We start from the raw sequence: 22,018 nt of genomic DNA, 5'->3' as shown, positions 1-22,018 counted from the left end.
CAGCATAGTCTGGACAGTAAACCCTTCTCTCACAGGGGGTTGATCTGTCTGGGGTTTCTGCCACTTGCAGATAAAAGAGCACTGAACAATAAAGAATTAGTCTAGGGTAATAAACGATGAAGGCTTGCATTGAATACATCAAAGTGCTATTTCCTCCCTGCCTTTTGCCACCCATTAATTGAAAGCCTTCCGAGGAGTGATAAATTTAAACACAACTAACACCTACACTTCACAGCACCTTACCAGAGTTTCAAAGTGCTTTCACGCCCAGTATTTAATTTTCACTACAGTATGAAGTAGTCTGTTTTACATTCGTATGAGAAAACTGAGATGTGTCAAGCCTGTGAGACTTCACACAGCTGTGAAGTGGCTTAGTCTAGACCAAATCCAAATTGAAATCTCTGCATCTCTATGGCCAAAGTTCCTGTCTCAGGTGAGTCTATTTTATAACTATTTTATAAGTTGTATGTAGCACAAGCCTTCCCACATTCTCTTTCTCGTTCCTTTTTTTTTTTTAGACTCTATCCTCCTGCGAGGAGCGAGGCGCTGTCTATGAAGCAGAGACTCTAAAATGATCATTGCATTTGGCTGTGGCCTGCAGTTCAGAAGGCACGAGTGGGAATGAAATTAGCCCGCTAATATCACTCCTTGAGCTCTGTGATTGAAGGGCTGTGGCAGGGGGCCTAGGAAATGGGCCGGAACTGGAGAAGCTAATACTCTGCAGATAATCCAGACTTCGTGAACCATTGCCTTTCCAAGGAAAGCTTGTCTGCTCCGAGTTCAGGCGAGTAGATGAGCGAACTGCGGGAGTTAGATTCCGAGATCTTGGATTTGAAACATGCCCACAAACAAAGAAACAACAAAGTCAAGTTCTCATGGCGAAAGAAGAGGAGTTTGAAACGAAACCCCTTTTTTTTTTTTTCCTGTAAGGGCAGAAACTCCTAACACATCATTCCACATCGCTCAGATTTGTTATCCAGGGAGGTTGTTCGGACAGTTCGGGTCAGGCACGCCCGCGGCTCCTCCCAGAGTACTACAAATCCCATAAAGACGCGCGTTGCGGAAGGCGATGACAAAGCACGGGCTGATTGGCTGGGAAGGGAAGGGGCGAGCCTGTCGCCTCAAAGGGGCGGGGCGAGAGGCGGGGCGGGGCGCGGGTGGCTTGGCGGACACGCCCCCTCGCCAGAGGCCCCCTCCGCGCCGCTTTCCACCGCTTGCTTGCTCTCGGCGGTCAGAGAGGGCCGGAGCGAGAAGATGGCGAAGACGTACGATTATCTGTTCAAGCTGCTGCTCATCGGCGACTCCGGCGTTGGCAAGACCTGCCTCCTGTTCCGCTTCTCAGAGGACGCCTTCAACACCACCTTTATCTCCACCATCGGTGAGGGAGCGGCCGCGGCCCGGGACGGGAGCTGAGACCCGGGGGGCGGGTACCTGGGGGCCTGGGAGAGGGCACGCGAGGGCTTGGCGCCCCGAGAAGGGGACCCCGAGGGGCCGCCGAGAGGGCAGTGCGAGCCGGCGAGGCTCAGAGGGACGGGTGGGGACGCGGAACTGCGGGCGGACGAAAGGGAACCAGAGCAATCGGAAACCAGGGGTGTTGGGGACACGAGGGGCTCCGGGGCGGAGGCGGAGGCGTCCCAGAGGGACAGTGTCGGGGGAACACAGGAAATCGTACGGAAAGAGAGAAGGAGGGGAGAATGGAAACGAACATGGATTAGAAAGACAGGGAAGAGGAAGGAAATGTGAAGAGGGACATGAAGGGCTGAGGACGTGAGAAAGAGGGGCTTCCAATGAAGTAAAGGGACAGTGGACCCCAGGGAGAAGAGAAGTGAGACTAGGAGGCGGTCAGCAGGGAATTGAGGGGAATGAATGAATGAATGGTCAGGAAGCAAGACATGATGCGATCTTGGCTATAAAGGTGTCAACAGAGATGCCAAGAGAAAACGCAGAAGAAAATTGTAGGTGGGAGAAGGGCGACCCGAGGGCGACAGGAGGCTACTTGGTGGAGAAAGTGAGGGAGAACTGAGTGTTAACTAGAAAGGAGAAGGGGAAGCAGCGGATGTAGTGCAGGGGTTGAGAGATCAGAGAGGAAATGGAAAACGCGGGGCTCAGGACTTTCCCTAGTAACTGGGAACGCTGGTTTCCATTTTCTCTTGACATCTTTGAATCAAGAAGATTTTAAAAATGACTAATGACAGAGTAATTAATGTCTACAGGGTATTAAAAATCTTTTGAGTGTTCATAGGAATTAGAGGGGCTGGGGACTCTAAGGGGGGATGAAGTGGTTAGACATTTATTGTTCACCGCTTTACTTCGTGCCTTGGGAAGCAGCAGTTTCTCAACTTTCTAAATTCTTGAGCTTGAGTAGTTAGTAACGTCTAAGCCAAGCGACTGACTGTAAATTCCGCCTGCCTCCCTGAGTAGTGCCCTTTGATTCTACTTTGTAGGTGAATCATACTGTATATTTATTTCCCAATTACTTGTAATCAGTTCAAGAAAAAAGTTTTCCACTCTTCACTGGGAGCTGTCCTTCTTCTGTCTGTAGTAAAAGATGTTGTGTGCCGGTAAACAGGATTTTTAAGTTGTAAACCGGAGAGCATGTCAAAACTGATTTTAAACCTTCAGCAGAATGGTCTTACCATTTTTTCCATAAATAGCTGCAGTCAATTTTGTGTCCCAGTCATCAGATTTTTGGTTGTCTGGGGAAATCTTTCTGGTCTCTAAGACTACCTTTCCAGGTGATCCACAAGTAGCGGGGAACTCGTGTGTTGACAATAAGTATGTTTAAGGGTCTGAAAAGTCACCTCGGTGGTTAAGAGTACTCAGTACTCGCTGCTCTTAAGGTACCAGGTTTGGTTCATAGCACTCACCTGGCACCTCATACTGCCTGTAATTCTAATGGAATCCAGCACCCTCTTCTGGCCTCCGTGGGGACTAGAACTTTATTTACATGGTGCACATACATTTGTACAGGAAAAAAAACCACTTAAACACTTGAATTAAAAACAAAACAAAATCTATGTTTAAATATTTGTGACATTTTAAAATAAGGTGACATTTTAAAAGTAGGTATAGAGCACTTTCCAGTGTAAGCATTGGTAAAGACTCTCCTTAGTTTATTCTGATTTTTCTCCTACAGACTGAATGGAAATCTGGGTGTTGTGATGTCTGGGCGTAAGGAAGTTTGAGTTGCAAGTTCTTGGCAGTTAGTCTTGAGTTGGACTTTTCTGAGGAAGCAGATTTTAAATGTCATCTCCCATCTCACAAGTGTATTTGTAAGAGGCTTGATGAAAGCTGGTACAGCAACTAAAGGACATTCGTTTTTGGTATCAATTTCAAAACCCCAAATAACTCTTTTAGTGTTGAATTCATATTTCAGTATAGATTGTAAAGGACAGTTTCTAAGAAGTTAAGGATGGGGGATAGCGTTTGGTCCATGTGTGAACTTCTCAGAACTTTCCTCCTGCCTTGAAACTAAGTCTGTGGCAAGAGAGATGGCTCAGCAGCTGAAAGTACCTCCTGCTCTTCTAGAGGACCCAAGTTTAGTTCCCAGCACCATAGCAAGTGGCTCATATATTCCTGTGGGCCTGTAACTCCAACTATAGAGCTCCTGCCTCCTCCTCCTCCGGCCTCTCTGGGCAGCTGCACTCACGTGTGCACATCTCCCACGCAGGCGCACACAGGGACACATAAAACTTTTTTTAAAAGGAAAAACATGAAAATAAAGTGAATAAATCTCACTAACACAGCATGTTAAATTCCTTGGTTTCCTCTGCAGTAGATTTACTAGCTCCCTCCTCTCCCCCTCCTCCCCCATTTTGTCCCACATTTCTTGTAAGGACCTTTTAACACTATCTTTTAAAAATGACTTTTCTTGGCTAGGGGTTTAACTGGATTATACAGTATATGTTTAACACGGATGAGGCCTTGGACTTAATCCCTAGCTATTCCCTCCCCAACATATTTGTTTGTGTGTGTGTGTGTGTGTATGTGTGTGTGTGGTGTATTGTATTTCACACTTTAAACGCTACATTTAAAGCATTAAAGCGAGTGTCCTTCGACAGCTCAGATTAGGTGTGTGTTACATGGTGAGCTCATGGGAACTCTTGGTCCTTGTACTCTCTGTGTGGTGAATGTGGTGACAATAGCGTCAAGCTGTGTCTTCAGTTGATAGGAGGAGGGAAACTCCCATACCTTTTACTGAGCCCCAGAACTCCAACAGGAAGTGGTAGCAGACAGCCAGAGAACTTAATCTACCTGAGAGCAAATGAAGTTCCACAGGCTCCTGACTGACCACAAGCACCAACTTGAAGTGCTCACATTTCTAGTGGCAGTGTCACTCCCGCCAGGCCCCACACCACACCTCCAATATGAAGTTGTGACAGTTGGTGACCCTTCTTTTCCTATTTAATTAAATTTAAGTGCCCATTTGTGTGAAGTCCTGGGCTTTCCTGTGACTGGGTTTGACAAGGTCTTCTTGAAGTACTGCTACAAACTTGATAAGCACCACGCCCCAGGAAAGATCCCTTCTGAGGGCCTGTGTTTGTATGTATTTGGCAGATATATCCCATGTCTGCTTTTTACTACAAGGATATGCTTTTGTTTTAATCGTGCATTGCTGGTGTTTGTTTAAAAACAGTTCTTTCGTCTTTAGACTGTGGATGGAGTCCGTCATCATGAAAGAGGAGACAGTCATTTTGAGTCTAGGTTCAGTTGTCTCGGATATTCTTTTCATTTCTCTTAAGATTTGCCACTTGGAGTCCTTTCTGTTCTTTGTCCTGGTAAAAGGTAGATTTTCTTTCAAGTGGCTTTCTGGAAATCTTTCAGTCTGTTAGTCAGATAATACTTGCAAACCGGGGAGTAAAGATGAGTTAGTCACTTGAAATGACAGGCCTAATCCCTCAGGCCAACTAACTAGCTTTTTACGTTCAAATATTAGAAAATTGAAAAACGAAAACTTTAGATTGGCTCCAGCCCCTCCTCTTATACCATCATAATTAACATTTAGGTGAATACTTTTAAATATTAAGATAGAAATGATGAAACGATGTCACTATTTATTATGCTTCCTGAAGGTTGTGGGTGCATTTTAATGTGGGTCCGAGGAGCACCTCGACATCCTGAAATGACCTTGTATTGACCGAGGTGCTGGTAGAAGAGAGAGGACTCAATTCTGAATTCTGTCCGGCAGTAGGACCTTCTAAGCTGATTATCTCCCCATCTTTCCTCTGCCCTGCCCCCCTTCTTCCTGTTAGGTATTTCCTGAGTGGTTTCATTATTTCGTGTAGTCATTGTTTGACGTGGAGAGAGTTGTAGAAATTATCCACTTTATGCCCTGCCTCGGCTTATACAGATGCAAATTCCTCATCTCCAGAAGAGCCACTGCTGACACTCTGGATCAAACGGGACTCTTTGTCTTGTTCACCAGTGGATGAGTGTGAGCCTCTCTGTAAATCCATGTTTTCCCAAGACTAGTTGGACTTGCACATGTGTCTGTCAGTGTGGGAAGTTAAGGTGTTGCCACCTTGGTTAGCATTCTGCTAAGGGAAGTGGTCCTGAGAGACCCCACAGGAGTAACTCAGCATCCAGCCTTTGGTCTTTCTCCCAGGCCTGGAGTTTCAGGTCAGGAGAGCATCGTGCACCCTGCCATTAACATTCCTTCCACGTGTGAAATAACTCATCAGATCATCTCATAGCCCCACGCTGGTGATTGTTGATGTGAAATGTCAGCTAAACACTCTGAGGCACACCATTGTGTCTACACCGCTGCAGTCTCTCTCCAGGCGTCTTTTGCCTTTGAGTCAGTTGATCCAGTGTAGCCCGAGAGTCAGGCTGGGCCTGCAGCCTGTTTTGTGCTAAGAAATGTTTTCTTGTTTTGTTTACTGCTTTTTAACATTTTAAAAGAAGTTATTAAACATAAGAACAACAAGGAATATGCAACGAAGACCATCTGTGACCCACAGTGCCCACAAGTGTTTCCTAACTGTTCCTTCATAGAGCAAATTTCCTGACCCTTGCTTAAAATGTAAAGCTGCTTTTGGTTGATCTTATTTTAAAACTTTTATCACGACTCACTGGCTAAATAACCAACTGTCATATTTACATTTTTATCCAAAATGATGTCAACATCTGGCCGAGCATGAGCCAGATACATGGAGGAATTTGATTCTCATTTTCGTAGTTGTTTTCCTTGGTTTCAACTTCTCAAACTAAAATACCAAAGAGCATGCAAGTTCAAATGGAACATTTTGTGCATAAAGCCTATTTTAATGTCATTACGTTCTTCCAGGGCTCCGGGTAGACTTCCCATTTCGGTGCTAGTGTGGATTGCAGTGTTAGGTAGAAGTAGCCTTCGTGGTGGGTGATAAAGGGTTACCCCTTCTCCCTGATGGGTGTTCTAGTCCATGAAAAAAAGCTTTTCTAGAAATGCAGCATGGGTAAACTGAGTATTGGGGACAAATATGGATTTGTCTTAAGTGTTCTTTAATAAAGAACTTCAACCACCCTTTGGCAGGCAGCAAGTTGGGGGCGGGTAGGTTTACTTGGCAACAACAGCAACACTGTCTGTATCTACTGAAAAGTGCTGGAGGGGAATCAGCTAGGATGTTGTTTAAGAGGAAAATAAGTTTAGCCTTCAAAGACCAAGAAAAGTGTAACAGTTGACTTTGTCACTGACTCTTAGAACTGAATCTGAAAGGAAGGGCCCCACAGGAAGGAGGCTAGTAGGAGCTGCTGGCTTGGTCTGAGCTGTCTCAGGGTCGGTTCTGCCTGCCTGTCTACAGAGCAGCACATCTGTGTGCTGTAACTGGCTCCTTGGACATTTTGTAGACAAGGATACTCCTAGCAGCATGAAAGAGGGTTCCATAGGAAGGACTAGGAAGAGAGTCTGACTGTGGAGTCTGAGATATGTGTAGCTGTGGAAAGATGAATCGAAAAATGCAGGTTACCAACTGCTCCTACCTGGGTCAGAGTGCGAACTCGAATGGGTCAGGTAGGGGCCTCAAATACTGGCCCTGGGTGGGAGCTGGAAGAGGAGGTGTGGACCTTGGCCCACTGGGCGGAGGGAGTGGCCGTGACTCTTGCTTTGTCGTCCTCATTACCACGCTGGAAGAATCTTGCCCTCAAGATAGTCTGAACTTTTCTTAGAAAACCACAAACCTATGGTCAGTTAAGAGATAACTAGGCAGTGTTGTGGCCAATGTAAAATAGACGTATCTGAGTCTAGATGAGGCTGCTAACTAGAGGAGGCTCCTTACAAACCAGGCATGGTGGTCAAGGGTGTGTGGTGGTTACAGTGTTTGAAAATGGATTCTTCATCAGGACTCTGTTTTCATGAGTAAACCCTTGGTCATTTTTCAGTTTCTAGGTATGTGAAACAGAGAGGTTCAGCTGTGGTGTAGAGGAGATGGCATGATGAATTCAGGGGTGCAGCAGGTCCAGAGTCAGGCAGGCCTGGGTTTGTATCCTCTTCCTAGATTTGTAGCCTTGGGTGAGTAGGTTGTTCCAGGGCCTTTAGTTGATTCATCTCTGATGGAGTGTGATCATTTGTGTGTGTTTTTCAAGGCCTGAGAGTTTCCCAAGGCAAAAATCAAGCCAGAGACACTTAGTAAATCTCCAAGGCCTACTTTCTAGGATGGTGCGGTGGATGAACGGGTAGATGGATGAATTGTGATGAGTTCTGGACTGTAAAGAAAGCATTGTGTGGATTTGTTGTTCTTTCATGGAGTTAGACATGGCTAGATTATATCTGAATTAAGATAAACTGTTTCATTCGGCTGGTTAATATAGAAATGCTATTTACCTCCTCATAATCAGCTTTAGAATCTGAAAGAGAGTTCGCTTGTCTCTAACTGTGCATAACAAGCCATTTTAACACCCTGCTTCCAACCCCCCACTTTCATAAATACCAAACAGAAAATGAGTGAAATCACTGGGTTTGCATTAGAAGAGCATCTCAGCTTTGTCTCTGCCCATTAGCTTCACACAATGCAACAGATGCCTGTTAACAGTTTCATGCCCATTTTTAATTAGCAGATGGAGCTGTGTTTGTGTCTGTGTTCTGCACAGCACTTGTTTGAGTCACAGGGAAGCGAGTAGATTAGGAATGGGCTGGGCCTTGGGGCTGAATACACCCAAATTCTATTTTGAGACTATAGACACACACACACACACACACACACACACACAGACACATATTCATATTCTATTTCGATTTTGTAGCACGGGGATAGCCTATATCTAAGGAAAACGAATATGTGCAGTTATGATAGAAAATCATTACGAAGGGGAAGCAATTACTATTATATGGTTTCAGTGAAATTGCAATTTTGTGGCATTTCTTGAGTTGAAATTATTGCAAGGTAAATTTCTTTAAGGACTCAGCTCAGTCCTTTGCCGTAGCATCTTGAGGGATGCTTAGCTGGGCTGAAGTGACTTCAGAACGGAGTGAGGACTATTATACGCTGTGTGTGTGTGTGGGGGGGGTGCAGGCACCTGGGGTGTGGTCTGCTGGAATGCTGCATTTTGTGGCGATCTGAAGCCCTGTTCAAGCTCAGCAAGATGGAGGATGCTGATGGCTTCCTAACATCCGGCATGGGGAAGCGGGGTGGCACCCTCCTCCACGTAGGCTATTTTCTAACATGAGCAGGTAGCTGTCGGTTGTGCAGCGTGCTATGACTAAACATTAGACATTACTGTTGACAAACATTAGACAAGGATTACTCGATTTACTGTATGTAACGATGTATTCTTTTCCTTTGTGTGTCTATCTGAGTTTATATGCATGCGATACAGGTTCTTGTAGAGGGCATCACATCTTTGGAATTGCGGTTACAGGTGGTTGTAAATGCTCTAAATCCCCGAGCCATCTCTGCAGCACCCCCCCCCTTAAACTCTTTTCTTATACATTGCATCCTGACTGCAGTTTCCCCTCCCTCCACTCCTCCCAGTTCACCTCCCTCTTCCCCAGATCCACTCCACTTCTGTTTCCCTTCAGAAAAGAGCAGGCCTCCCAGGGATATCAACTGAATATAGGCCATCACAAGTTACAATAAGACTAGGCACAGCCTCTCAGTATCAAGGCTGAACCCACTAGGAGGAAAAGGGTCCTGCTGTTAGGAGGGCCACAAGAATACCAGCCTGCACAACCATAGCATATATGTAGAAGACTTAGCTCAGACTCATACGTGATCTGTCACTGTCACTTCAGTCTTTGTGAGCCCCTGTTTAGTTGATTCTGTGGGCTGTGTTCTCATGGTGTCCTCGACCTCTCTGGTTCCTGAGCTCTGCTTAACGTTTGGCTGTGGGTCTCTGCATCTGCTCTCATCGGTTGCTGGATAAGGCCTCTCTGATGACGGTTGGGCTAGGCCCGGATCTATGAGTATTAGCAGAATATCGTTCGGAATCATTGCATTGACTTGCTTTTGCCAGTCATGTGTGGTTCTATTCTAGGTCTCTGGATTATACAGCCTCTGGTTCCTGGCCATCTAAGCAGTGTCAGGCAGGGGCTCCCTTTCATGGTGTAGGCCTCAAGTTGGACTAGTTATTCATTGGCCACTCCCACAGGTTCTGCACCACCATTACCACAGCACATCTTGCATGTAGGACAAATTGAAGGTTGAAGATGTGTGGCTAGGTTGATGTCCTAGTCTCACCGCTGGAAGCCGTGTCTGGTTACAGAGGATGGCTGGTTCAGACTCCCTGTCCCCCACTACTAGGAATCTTCTCTAGAGTCATCCTCATAGATTCCAGGGAGTTTCCACGACACTAAGTTTCCACATTGTCCCCCAAATGCCTCCCAATTCGAGTTGTCTCTCCTATGACTCTCTTCCTCCACCCATCCTTCCACAATTCCTTTGATTCCTCCTGACCCCTCTTTCTTCTATGATCAGTTTTTAAATTAGGGGATTTTTCTTATTTCAAATTGAACGAATAAGAACTGGAAAGGAATTGGCTTCTTTGAGAAAGATGCTAATATGCTTTTGCTTCTTAGTTGCTCAGTTCCTAAAAGAAGCCACCTGGAATGTTAGAAGGGTTTCCCAGCAGCTCCTCGGGCTGCTTTCATTTGCAGCCTTACCTGTAGGAGCTAACACAGCTAATTAGGCACTCTGATATTTACCCGTCCCGAACCTTTGGGCATTTCCCAGGGAGCTCTTATCCTCCTCAGTCCAGAATTTTATTTCTTGTTTCCCAGAATAAAGGCTAAACCTCTGCATGGCACCATGTTCGTCAAAGTTAGGTGCCGAGTTCCTGACAGACCACAGTGGCATTTGGCAGCGTGTGGCAGGCAGCATGGCATGGTTGCAGAAGCAGAGCTAGATATGGCATCCCACCTCATCATGATAAACCAGCCGCAGCGAGATTAGGCAATGTGTAGCGTTCCAAAGCTTTCCGCTGCCAGAGTTTGAACTGGCAGAGCTTCTCACATCATATTTAATTGTGTTGTTTTGTTGAAAAACTAGGCAGTAATTATTTTAATAAATCATAGATCTCTTTCCTGATGTATAAAGTAGAAGGGCAGTCTTAGAGATTGATCAAATTCTGTTTTGAAATATAGGGTGAACTAATTCAACGCTGAACTATAAGTTTAGTTTTTAGGCCATGATGCAATGTTTATCTGGAATAGGAGTTATGAAATATTCATTATCTCCTTAAGCACATGTAGATTCTTGAGTCCATTAGAAAGATGAAAAGCTCATGTCGTGAGCAGAAGTACCCTGTTTGTCACTTATAAATCTGGATGGGGTGGGTTGCTCTGTATGGTTTTCAGCAAAGAAGTCTTTACCTTTTTCTCTTCTAAAAAAAACCTCTGATAAAACCTTTGATACACTTCAGAAAATAACTCGTTCTTGAGAGTTCTCTATTCCATTTTTGAAAAGCCTTATCTCACTTTCTCATTTCACTGACCACTGTTAGCACTTCACTCCTACCGGACTTGGGGAGAAGGCTTGGTCTGGTGGCGGGAAAGACTGAAGCTCGTACTCTGTCCCCCTTCCACCGCTTTCTCCGGTTCCTTCTTTGGTGTCTTACTTCATGTTGACAGCTAAAGTAAACCATTGAATGAGGAGTTAGGATCTCCTGCCCAAGAATCTGGGAATTAATAATGACTTTTGCTAGCTATTACTCTTCCGTGTTTAGAGATGGATGGTAAAAATTCATATTTGTCTTAGTCCCAGTAGCACTGAACAATGACACGTGAGGCTGTTGCCACGGAGGATCTGAGTGGGTGCATTTCCTATTTTGTTTGCTTTCATTGTTTTAAAAATTTCTAGTCCCACAGTATAAAAATTTTATGGAAAAATGGAAATAGCTAATTTCCTGTAGATAAAATTCTACTGTAAATTACAATATAAAACTTGAGTTACCATCAAAAATGTTTCCATGTCTTGGTCCCTCAGCCTTCAACCTTGATAAATACCATTACATTATAAATTTAGATAGTGCTTTCCTTTAATTTATCATGTTTTTTTTGTTTAAATGGTCTCTTAGTTACTGTTACTATAGCCTATAGTATTGTGCAACACAATGGCTTCCAGCTTCTTTCCAGTTAAAGACATTTTCCTGAAATGTAAAATGGGAGGGGCGGTCCCCCAGACTAATGATCCAATTTTACTATGAAATATAGGGTTGGGTGCTTAAAGATTAATTTTGTTTGTTTATGTGCGTCTGTGTGAGTTTTCTATGCACCACCTGTGTGAGGCTGCCTGAGGAAGTCAGGTCCCCTGGAACTAGAATTGCAAGCAGTTGTGAGCTACCTGACGTGGGTGCTGGGAACTGAAGCCAGGTCCTCTGCAAGAGCAGGACATGCTCTTAGCCACAGAGCCATCTCTTTCATCCTCTCAACTGCTTAAAAATGGAAATGTTAGTTTAGTTTTTCTGTTTATCTGGAAGAGATATCACATAGTACTCACTTCCCTAAGCACACTCACGTAAACTCCGTTAGGAAAGAGTGATGACTGGCTGTACAGTTATTTGTTGATTGCTTGTAAATTCAGCCCTTCATCCGTTATTGCACAAGCTCCTCTCAAAGAAGACCTTACGCTGGTTGCTTCTTCAGCAGAAAAAAAAAAGGCTTCCTTGTCTTCAAAGTTCCCCTGTAGCCCCATTTTGTCAGCCTGTTCAATCAGTGTCTGTAAAGAAAAATGGACTTTTCTTATCATTTTCAGCTAATGGCAATACCTTCTTCTCACCAGTGGGCCGGAATGTTTGGTTGACATGAAGGCAGAATGAAGAAGCCTTAGGCAATCCAGGCTCCTGTAGACTGGCTCAGTGTTTGTAGCACTGAAGAAATTGGTGCTTTTGAATCCTGTCTTGAGCATTGGCTTTCCTTTCTTTCATGTCTCATTTGCCTTCAGTGTTCTTGGTTCAAAAGAAACTACTAGTTTAGCATTCGATCTGGATGTGGTCAACATTTGTGGAGGGAAAGGAAGGGATTAAACTCAGAGATCTGGACTCCGAGGACATGTTGACTTGTTTACTTTTGGGTTTTAAAAAGCAGCAGCTGGAATTGGGTAAGAATTGAACTAGATCTTCTTGCTTCTGAAGTTGCACAGGGAATCCAATAGTTAGTGACTGCTGGAATTTTCTGTGGATTTCAGTGTATTGAGCATTTAGGCCTAGATACAATCCCTTTCAGTGGCCTGGAATAAATGTGTAATGAAACCCTTAAGAAGTGTGCTGACTGGGAACACGAACAAGTCTCCTTCACAGGCCCTGGCAGCAGCTAATGTGGATGTGCATCTGTGTTGTCTGTTGGCTTGGGAGGTCAGAGGACTTGGGGTTTTGAATTGTTTCTTGGCCACCTACCTAGTTCCTTAGGAAGCAATCAAATATGTGCACGGCAGAGCGGGAGCAGAAGGGGACAGGGCTTAATTCTGAACCCTGGTGCAAAGGGAACTAGTTATATCAGAAATCTCTGCGTTGTCTCTCCACATGGTGCCATTGGTTTGCTTTATTTATGTGTGCTTGGCCTTACATAGACTATAATTTGCTAGGAACAGCTACCTTAATTGTAAGCTTCCTTCCTCCCTCCCTCCCTCCCTCCCTCCCTCCCTCCCTCCCTCCCTCCCTTCCTTCCTTCCTTCCTTCCTTCCTTCCACAAGTCAGGTTTAATCTTCCTGTAACCTGTCCTTTTTTAGGGAGTGAAATTCTACCTAACTCTGGCTCTGTTTAGAAAACCCTGTTTGGCAAAGTTCTCCTCAGTGGTATTGTAGAGTAGACCTATACCTGATTTTTTTTGCTAAGTCTGAGTCTCCAGCTTGCCACTGTGAGCCGGAACAAAGGGAAGTCTGAGCAGCTAAACTTGATGTGACAAGTCCACTTACTTTGTCGCATGAACTTGCACCTGGGCGCTCAGCTACCAGAGGCTCAGTTTGTACAGTGCATGTCTGTATCTGTCGGCTTCTGTGAGGCTAGAAGCAGAGCTGAAGGCCTCCTACAGCAGGCCACTGGTGTCCCAGAGAACACAGCGGCAGTGTGGTACAGTGGGGAAGATGCTAGTCACATATCCCCAGGCAAGTCTGCAGTGAACCTTCTGGGTGGTTCTTCGTGGACAGGAGATCTTGCTCTAGAAAAGTCTAAGGTCTCGTTTCAGAGCTCTAATCCAAGTTACAATCAGTGGACAAAGTGGGAGTAGACAGAAAAACCCAAACAGTTTATGTAAAAGAATTAGGACTTTTGACCTGGAAACCCCCAAGTTCAGCTCCTGATTTTAACACTTCCTGTTTGAGATCCTCTGACAAATTATTTTAACATTTTCTTAATTGATAAAGGAAACAGCTCCTCATCAGGACGTTTGTTTTGAGAAAAAGATGCATTTTTATGTGTAGCGTAGCTTTGAAACTAGACACACACGTGTGTGCACACACACAGAGTCGTATGTAAGAACTGTATAAATCAAGTCAGTTCCAGTTCACCACGGATAAGCCTGGACAGCTAAACGAACCCTGGAAATCTTTGGGGACTTAGTTGACTAGCGTTTGCTTTTTATAAGAGCTAACTTTTATAGAGTGCTTACTGTATATCAAGTGCTACTTTAGACATTAACATTTTTCATGGACTGATCTATTGAATCATTGCAGTATTGTGTTCTGTTATCACCCCACTTTCTAAATGAGATAATCAAGGCACATTAGTTGAGGCACAGTTGAGTTTTTATTTTTGACATGTCCCTCTGCCAAGCAGATTTTTTTTTTAAATTGGCCATCTTTAAAGGAGATAGCATGTCCTAAGATAAGCTGGATGACTGCTCTTTCTCTCCTGTGTGTCCTCCCCAAGTTCTTCAGCCTGCTCAATCTCTGCTCCCTCTTCTCAACAGAGGCCCTATCATGATGTAATCTAGTAAAGCATTTAACATGGACTGACACATAGTAGGTCAGTAAATGCTGAGGTCTTTTTGATATCCACCCATATTAGGATGGATTCTATAATATGTGGGCAGGAATTGTATGGGCTTATTGTAATTAGGTGTGTGTCAGTGTTCTAGAAAATTAGTCCAGAAACTTTAGGACTGTGTATATTTTTACGAAGCTATTATTAGAGATATATTGTCTAGATGCATCTCTCGAATGAAAGTGATTGGTCCCAACCTCACCTGACATAAGCAGGCACCCAAGAGCAGCCCCTGACCTCTACATGACCGCGTAAGCAGCCATTTCTTGGTCTTTCTGCTACTGTATACTCTCAAGGGAGTGTGAATTTGGCTGAAAACACAAACAAAAACAATCATATTGACTGGCCTGCCCAGAAGGGACAAGTATTTCAGCTTAAATATTCTTAGCTCTATATGCTCTATTAGGGCTCTGGATCTTCAGTACAGTGAGTGTTGCATTGAAGTCTCTTGAATTTTAATGAATTTGTTTGCATACATGAATTTGAACAATACATTAAATCTTGAAATAGTGTAGCTGATTTTAATGGAGTAAATTACTCAACTTGAAAGCTAGTTAATAGGTTTTTCTTTATTTAATAATCAAGGTGATGATCCTTTAATCTTAGAAAAGTTGCTAATTATGCTTTTATAGCATCAATACATGGTATTAATTTCTTTGTAATCATTAAAGTGTCTTATTAGGAAAATTAAGGCAGCGGATGTGTCAGCGTGAGCATCAAGCACCGTCCCCTCTGAATGTTCCCCTCTCTGGGTATTTAGTAGACCATGGTTATATGCATAGGGCGTGTAGTACCATGGTTATATGCATAGGGTGTGTAGTACCATGGTTATATGCATAGGGCGTGTAGTACCATGGTTATATGCATAGGGCAGACAGAAAGCCCTAACTGTGCTCATTCTTCTATACACTTGTTTTGGACCAGGAAGCTAAGGTGAGAACTTAAAAGAGTTTTTAAACATTAAAGATAGCTAGCTGGGAGGGGAAGATCTGGGAGGAGTTGAGATATGAGATACATTATATGGAATTTTCAAAGAATTAATAAAGACATTGGTTTTTTTTTATTAAAAAAAAAGATAGATAGCTTGGAATGGTACACTCACCTTTAATCCCAGTGGCCTATAAATATAACCCCAATACTCGGGAGACTGAGGCAAGAGGATCTACAGTTGGAGGCCAGCTTGAATTATATAGCGAGTTCCTGGCCAGCTTGGGCTGGATGATGATGAGAGGATGGATGATGGATGGATGGATGGATGGATGGATGGATGGATGGATGGACAGACAGACAGACAGACAGATAATCACAATAGGTGGCAGAGATGGGTCATCTGGGGCTTAATGGAGTATAATGTTTTATTCTGACTCTAGTTGAAAGGGTTATGTTCATATTTGTAATACATTTGACTTATAATTTTAAAGATTATGTTGATTTTAAGAGTTCATTTTTGGAGTTCAAGCAAGACAAAAAACATGCCACGGATCTCTTTGTTTTGGTCTATTTCCCAAAATTGTGATTCATCTAGAAAAATGTCTTGTTAAAAATTTTAAGGTATTTGGGCTGAAGAGATGGCTCATCGCCTGCTGTAGGACCGGCTTTCAGATTCCAGCACCCACAGAAAAGCTGAAAGATGTGGACACTTGCCTGTAACCCGTGGTCTGGAGGCAGGGGCAGGGATCTTTAGGACAAGCTGGATAGGCTGGGTTCAGTGGAAGACTCTGCCTCTTTAAGTAAAGTGGAGAGCAGTTGAGAAAGGCAGCAGATGTCTACCTCTGGCCTCCGCACATGCATACACCGTCCAGATTCATGTGCAGAAACAATGTTCACATGGTCTGAGGTTTGCTTTTGAACAAAGTGTGAAGGCCTGTGATGATGTTTCAGTTACTGCTCAGTACTGAACAATGGAATGTGCTTCAAAGTGAGGACAGCAGCTCCCAGGAGAAGGGCAGGCACCATGGCCTGCATCTTCAGAACCTTTTGCTTGATGCTCAGGCACACAGGTCTCTTCCAGGAGCAAATGCACCAGCACTGTATACACGGTCCTCCCCAGGAAACGCTCTTGAGCTCATCAGTAGTGATTCCTCTTTGTTGGCACATGCACGTACTTCAAAGGCTGCGTAATTATCATGTTATTGCTTAGAACCATTCTCTAGATATAAGATAAAGTCAACCTGTTTTTGTTTTTCCACTCAGAGTGTTGATGTCGTCAGTGTCTGCTGACTGCACCAATTCCCCTGCAGACACGCACAGTTCTTAGTGTAGAGGAAGCCACCAGTAAAAGTTGAGTGACTGGCCGGTTGACACCAAGTGTGTCTTCAGCATCCTTACCACTTTGACCCCCTCTCTGTCTCCGTCACCTTTTGCTCTCAGGAGCCATTGCCATCTTAGTTGATTTTCCTGGTACTCCAGCTTTTCACTTTCCTTCCTTCCTCTGTCTCAGCTGGTTCTCTTTGCTCTGCCTTCAACTCCATCAAAATCCTCTCCATTCTTTAGTTGGTCATCCTCTTGAAAGATTTCTTGTCAGCTCACTGCATTTACTAAGCCCCAAAGTCCTGCTCTGTTTTCTTCAGAACTCTTATGGCCTGTCATAGCCAGTGGCTTGCTCAAGTATCTGTGCCCTGAGGCCTCTCATCAGTGGTTGGCACCCTTTATCACCAGCCCATCAGCTCCAGAATTGACCGTTCCCCAGGCTTGCCCCACCTAACTGTGCCTTCTGTTGCCATTGGTAGTTTCATTTTGCCTTGTAATTAAAGCTGTTTTCCAAGTGATTTTTTTCTTTTGGAAATTAGACACACTTTAATACAATTTGTAATCATGCTCCTGTGTATGATTCTTGCACTAATGTCTGTCCCTCCTACCAGCTTGCCAACCCCATGAGCGTGGGAAGCAGATGTATTGCTTTTGGTTGTTGGCTCTCTCGCAGTCAGTCCAGTGCTTGTCATGTTGTAAATGTTCAGAAATATTTTTTAGGGGGTGGCAAACCTCCCCATCTGAGTCTGATCTCTAGGACACCCATGGTGGAAGGAAAGAACCAATTTCCATGTGCTATGGTGCATGCGTGAGTGCATGTGTGTCTGTGTGTGTATAGAATACACGTACAAATTAATAAATTAATAAAATATAACCAATTGAAAAAGCCCTTGTGACTGAGGCAACCTTGCCTCATTGCATGTGACTCCCCAACTTTCTATCTTATATTCCTGTCCTCTCCCCAGTTCTTCCTTGTTTATCCTTTGACCTGAAGAAGTCATTCCCTCTCCACGAACGATAGTCCACCTGTTTATTAACACTGTCATTTATTCTCCCCTGTGTACAGCCTCAAAACCTGGTCATCAACTTTGTCTCTTTCCCATCTTCTACCTGCCCTGGTTTAGGCCTTCAACAGTGCTCACCTAGGCACTATAATGTCCTCTTAAGTGGCCAGAGCACTTTCAGTCTCATTTGAGTGCATCTGCATGCCCCTAGTTCCGTCTAACACTAAGTTAGTTAACTTTAGACCATAGCTCTCACTGGCCTTTAAGTCCTTATTCTCCTTAAAGATCACACTTTCTCCATCATTCTCGGTCTGTCATTGTGAACTCCCCACAGTGTGGTGTTAGCTGTACCTCCTGCTCTTAACAGGAGGTCCCAGTGTCCTGGGGCTTACTGGGTGGGATCTAGCTCCAGTTCACCTAGCAAGTGTAATGTTATTCATAACCCTGTTGTAGTTTGTATGAGAATGACCCCCCATAGTCTCCTATATCTGAATGATTGGTCCTCAGTTGGTGGAACTGTTTGGGAAGGAGGTGTGTTTAGGAGGTGTGGCCTTGTTAGAGGAGATGTGGCCTGGGCCTGGGTTTTAATAGCTCACATGGTTCCTGGTTAGCTCTCTCTTACTTTCCATTTGCTGATTAAGATGTGAGCTCTCAGCCGTTCCTGCCAACCATGCCTTTGCCCTCCATCATGAACCCTCTGAAACCATAAGCCCAATTCAGTGATTTCTTTGATAAGTTGCCTTGGTCATGGTATTTTGTCACAGCAATAAAAAAGCGATCTAAGACAGGCTCTTAAATGCGAAGCAATGCCATTTTAAAGTTTTTAGAATTAAAAACATTTCTTTACTTATAAACTAATGATGTGATAATACATGGTCATTATTTATCTGCCTGTCATCTGAAAACTAAACAAGCAAGCAAAAACAGTGCAGTGGAGTTCTTGCTGTTCTGTTTCTTTGAGAGAGAAGAGACCAGTTCCATATCACTTACTTTCCTCCATGAACATTTTATGGAGCAGAGTTGCTAGCATTCAATCTCTCCTTTCCCCTCCCTCCCTCCCCCCCCCGCTCCCTCTCTCCCTCCCTTCATTCCTTTCTTTTTCCTTGTTTTGGAGACAGGGTCTCTGTACCTAGCCATGCTTGTTCTGGAACTCACAGGTAGACCAGGCTGGCCTGCTTTCAGCTTCTTTCATTCATTCCATAACCACTTTTCTTGAGAGGAGGCAGGGCTTGTTAACTAATTTAAAAGTCTAGAGACCACTGTTACACTCAAAAGGGCATAGTCCCATGAAAAATTTCTCATTTTTATTTTGTAGCTGGTACAATGAGAGAAAGAAAAAGATGTAGTTACCATGTACAACATGCTATTTTGAAGTATATAATTTGTGAAATAACTAAATCCAGCCAACTCATAGGATATTCCCTCCCAAGTTGTAACTCTTGGGATAAGAGTACTTTGTATCTGTCTCTTAGGGAATTTTTCAGACTACAATGGATTATTAACTATAGTTACCATGTTGCAACCAGGTCCCTTCTTGGACTTAACACCTGCCATCTAACTGAAATTTTGTATCCTTTCTTCAGTATGTCTCAGGCCTTGTTTAGTTCCCGCCCCAACCCTCTAACTCTCCACTTCCATAAACTCAAGGCTTTTCTCTTTAGCTTCCAGGGATGAGTCAGAGTGAGGAGCATTTGTCCTTTCTGGGCTTTCTTTATTTTGTGATTTAGTGCCTTCCCTGTCCATCTGTGTCCTGCCAAAGGTAGAATTATTTCACACACACACACACACACGTATGGACATATGTGTGTATGTGTAGATGTGTTTGTTCTTTCACGGACATTTGGGTTCATTTCTCAGTGCTGGGGATCAAATCCAGCCCTTGTGCTGTGAGACAAGATCTCACATGGCCCAGGCTGTCCTAGAACTTCCGATCCTCCTATCTACTGCAGATGCTGAGGTGGTAGGTCTGTGGATTTTGGGGTGTGTACCTGGGGTGTATATATGCTAAACGGCATTGAGCTTGCACTTCGGCCCTGAGAGATTATTTTAGATGTGGGGGGTAATGATAGGACACTGAGAGGAGCAGGGGGCTCATCAGTGACTGCCTCCTCTGTCTAGTCTTTTCTTCTGAAAGGCTGTGACATGCCGGGCAGTGATGGCTCAGCTGGTGGCTGCGCCTGTGGCCAGTGGGCCTGTCATCGGCCTTCTTTTACTAAGCTGTGGGCTGGTTTTGTGTTGAATGACAGGTAGGCAAATAAAAGATGAGAGCTTGAAGCGGATGAAGGCTTAGCCTCACTTCTCCAGTGTTTCATGGAGCACGCTTGCCCCCATGTGTGGGAGGTTCTGAGAGCTTTGAAGAGCTAGTGCTCAGCTCCATCTGAGGTGACCTCTTCTGTCATCAGACACCATACATGAGCCCCACAAGGGCCCTTTTGATATCAAAAGGTAAGAGCAGAAAAAGAGGCAAGGAGAGGGTTCCATGTTTAGTTTCAGATATGAGTCTTTACTGCAAAAGTCCAAACCAAACAGCTTGGCTCTGCTGTCCGTTAGCTCATGTGGCTGTTTTATGTTAAGGTCTCCTTTCGGCTTCTCTGGCCTACCTAACTTCTTGTGACGGGAGAACAAATAATAGACTATCCTCTGTAAATCAGAAGTGTAGAAATCACTAAGATGGGGAGTCTCCCCAGATGCACACGAGGCCACGGGCAGGTTGAGTGCATTCTTCTCTTGCTGCGTTGGGCAGTAGGGAGGTGTCCTGCCCTAGAATCCACACTCACCAGACCTCTGAACGATAAGCTTTTTTAACCCTTCTGTGTCTTTAACCCAAACATTTGGACAAGAAAGACTACTTAAGCAAGACTTTAGTGAGAACCTTCGTTTGAAACTTCCCTCACAAAGCTTCTTGGTACTATATTAACAAATACTTCCTTTTAAATGTAAAAATGCACAAAGTAACGCTCCATCTGAGTCTGTAGTTCAAAGTGAACCTCCAGATAAGCCCCTAGATAGTTTGTGTGAATCTTTCTTTCCTTGGTAGTGCCGTACCGAGTGACCATCTATAAAAGCTCCTGGTTGGTCAGTTGCCTCCTTCAGAAGTGCCCTTCCTGCCCAGTGTGTTGGCCCTCACCTCAGTGGGTTGGTGTAGCAGTGTCCTTGGTATGTAGCTGGAATTGTCTGCTAAACCACCCCCAGCAGACAACAAATGGCGACAGTGGGCTCTCAGGCTGTCCCCTGTTATGTGTTTACGATTTGAAATTGGACTGTGAGACAGTTGTCAAGGGAGGGCTTTTACCAGGACATTTTCTGTTCCGGTTCACATTCAGCTGTGACTTATATTTTTTCTAGTTCAATTCAATTTTGGGTAGATTTAAAATAAATTATTTTATTTTTGTATTAGAAAAAAATGTCACTTTCATCTAGAGTAGGAGAAATTCTGATTGAGAATCAGGAAAGACAGTAGCGATGATCTGATACTACTTTTGACTCAAGGAAAAAATAACAGAATCCTCATAGAGTATTGTAGGATTTAAGGTGGTTTTTATAAGTAGACAAAGGAAAGGAAACGCCACCTCTGAGACTTACTGTAGGAAAACATAAAAGGGAGGAAGAGAATCTCTATAAGAATTTCCATACATGGTCGTGGGAGGGTAGCAGGTAGCTTCTGGACTTCCCCAAATGTTTCCCTTTTCACTAAAACAGCCCCAGCTAACAGGCTCATGATTGACATCTGAGTAGAAAGGCACTGGAACATCCAACCCTGACTGTGAGTGGCCATCTTCACATGTCATCACCCACAGATGCCTGTGCTTATACATTGCCTGGGGAGGGGATGGTAACATGTAAAAGAGCCATGGTGTGATTTTGCTGGTCTTGCTTGCACAGTTCCAGAATATAATTAAAAGCACATGTGATTATCCGTAAACAATGAGGTTTCTGTTGGATTTGTACAAGACTTAGGCAGAAACCAAAAGCACGTTCTTAATGTCTTAGATCCTCCCTCTGCCCCTCTTTTTCTCTTTCCCTCCTTCCCTTTTTCTTTACTCCTTCCTCTTTGGAATGAAAAGGGAACTCTAGGTCCCAACAGTTTGCTTTCTTTGTTAATGTGTGTATATGATGTGTATGTATGCATGTTCATGTGCACATGAGTGTTTGTGTATGTGAACATAGGCACATGCATGGAGTCCTTCTCTTCCACCTTGTTGAGACAGGGTCTCCTGTTCATGCTGTGTGCCAGACTAGCTGCCCCACAGGTGTCTGGGGTCTCTCCCGATCCCCTTCCATCATGTGGAGGTGTTGTCTGGGGTCTCTCCCGATCCCCTTCCATCATGTGGAGGTGTGTCTGGGGTCTCTCCCGATCCCCTTCCATCATGTGGAGGTGT

The 22,018-nt window shown here is 44.2% G+C and overlaps 1 protein-coding gene across 1 annotated transcript in view; it reads left to right on the top strand.

Moving 5' to 3' along the window:
• The first annotated feature begins 1,199 nt into the window (after nucleotides 1-1,199).
• The window catches only part of Rab8b (RAB8B, member RAS oncogene family), a 69,333-nt gene continuing 48,514 nt past the window's right edge, over nucleotides 1,200-22,018 (top strand). Inside the window, exon 1 of the mRNA XM_028781454.1 lies at nucleotides 1,200-1,378. Within this exon, the coding sequence (XP_028637287.1) occupies nucleotides 1,255-1,378 (124 nt within the window). The 5' untranslated portion in view covers nucleotides 1,200-1,254. The remainder of the gene's footprint in view (nucleotides 1,379-22,018) is intronic.

The sequence above is a fragment of the Grammomys surdaster genome, unplaced genomic scaffold (assembly GCF_004785775.1).
Source record: "Grammomys surdaster isolate TR1022 unplaced genomic scaffold, NIH_TR_1.0 437, whole genome shotgun sequence".
NCBI classification, from domain to species: domain Eukaryota; kingdom Metazoa; phylum Chordata; class Mammalia; order Rodentia; family Muridae; genus Grammomys; species Grammomys surdaster.
The sequence above is the reverse complement of the archived record's forward strand: the minus strand, read 5'-3'. Positions and strand labels throughout refer to the sequence as shown.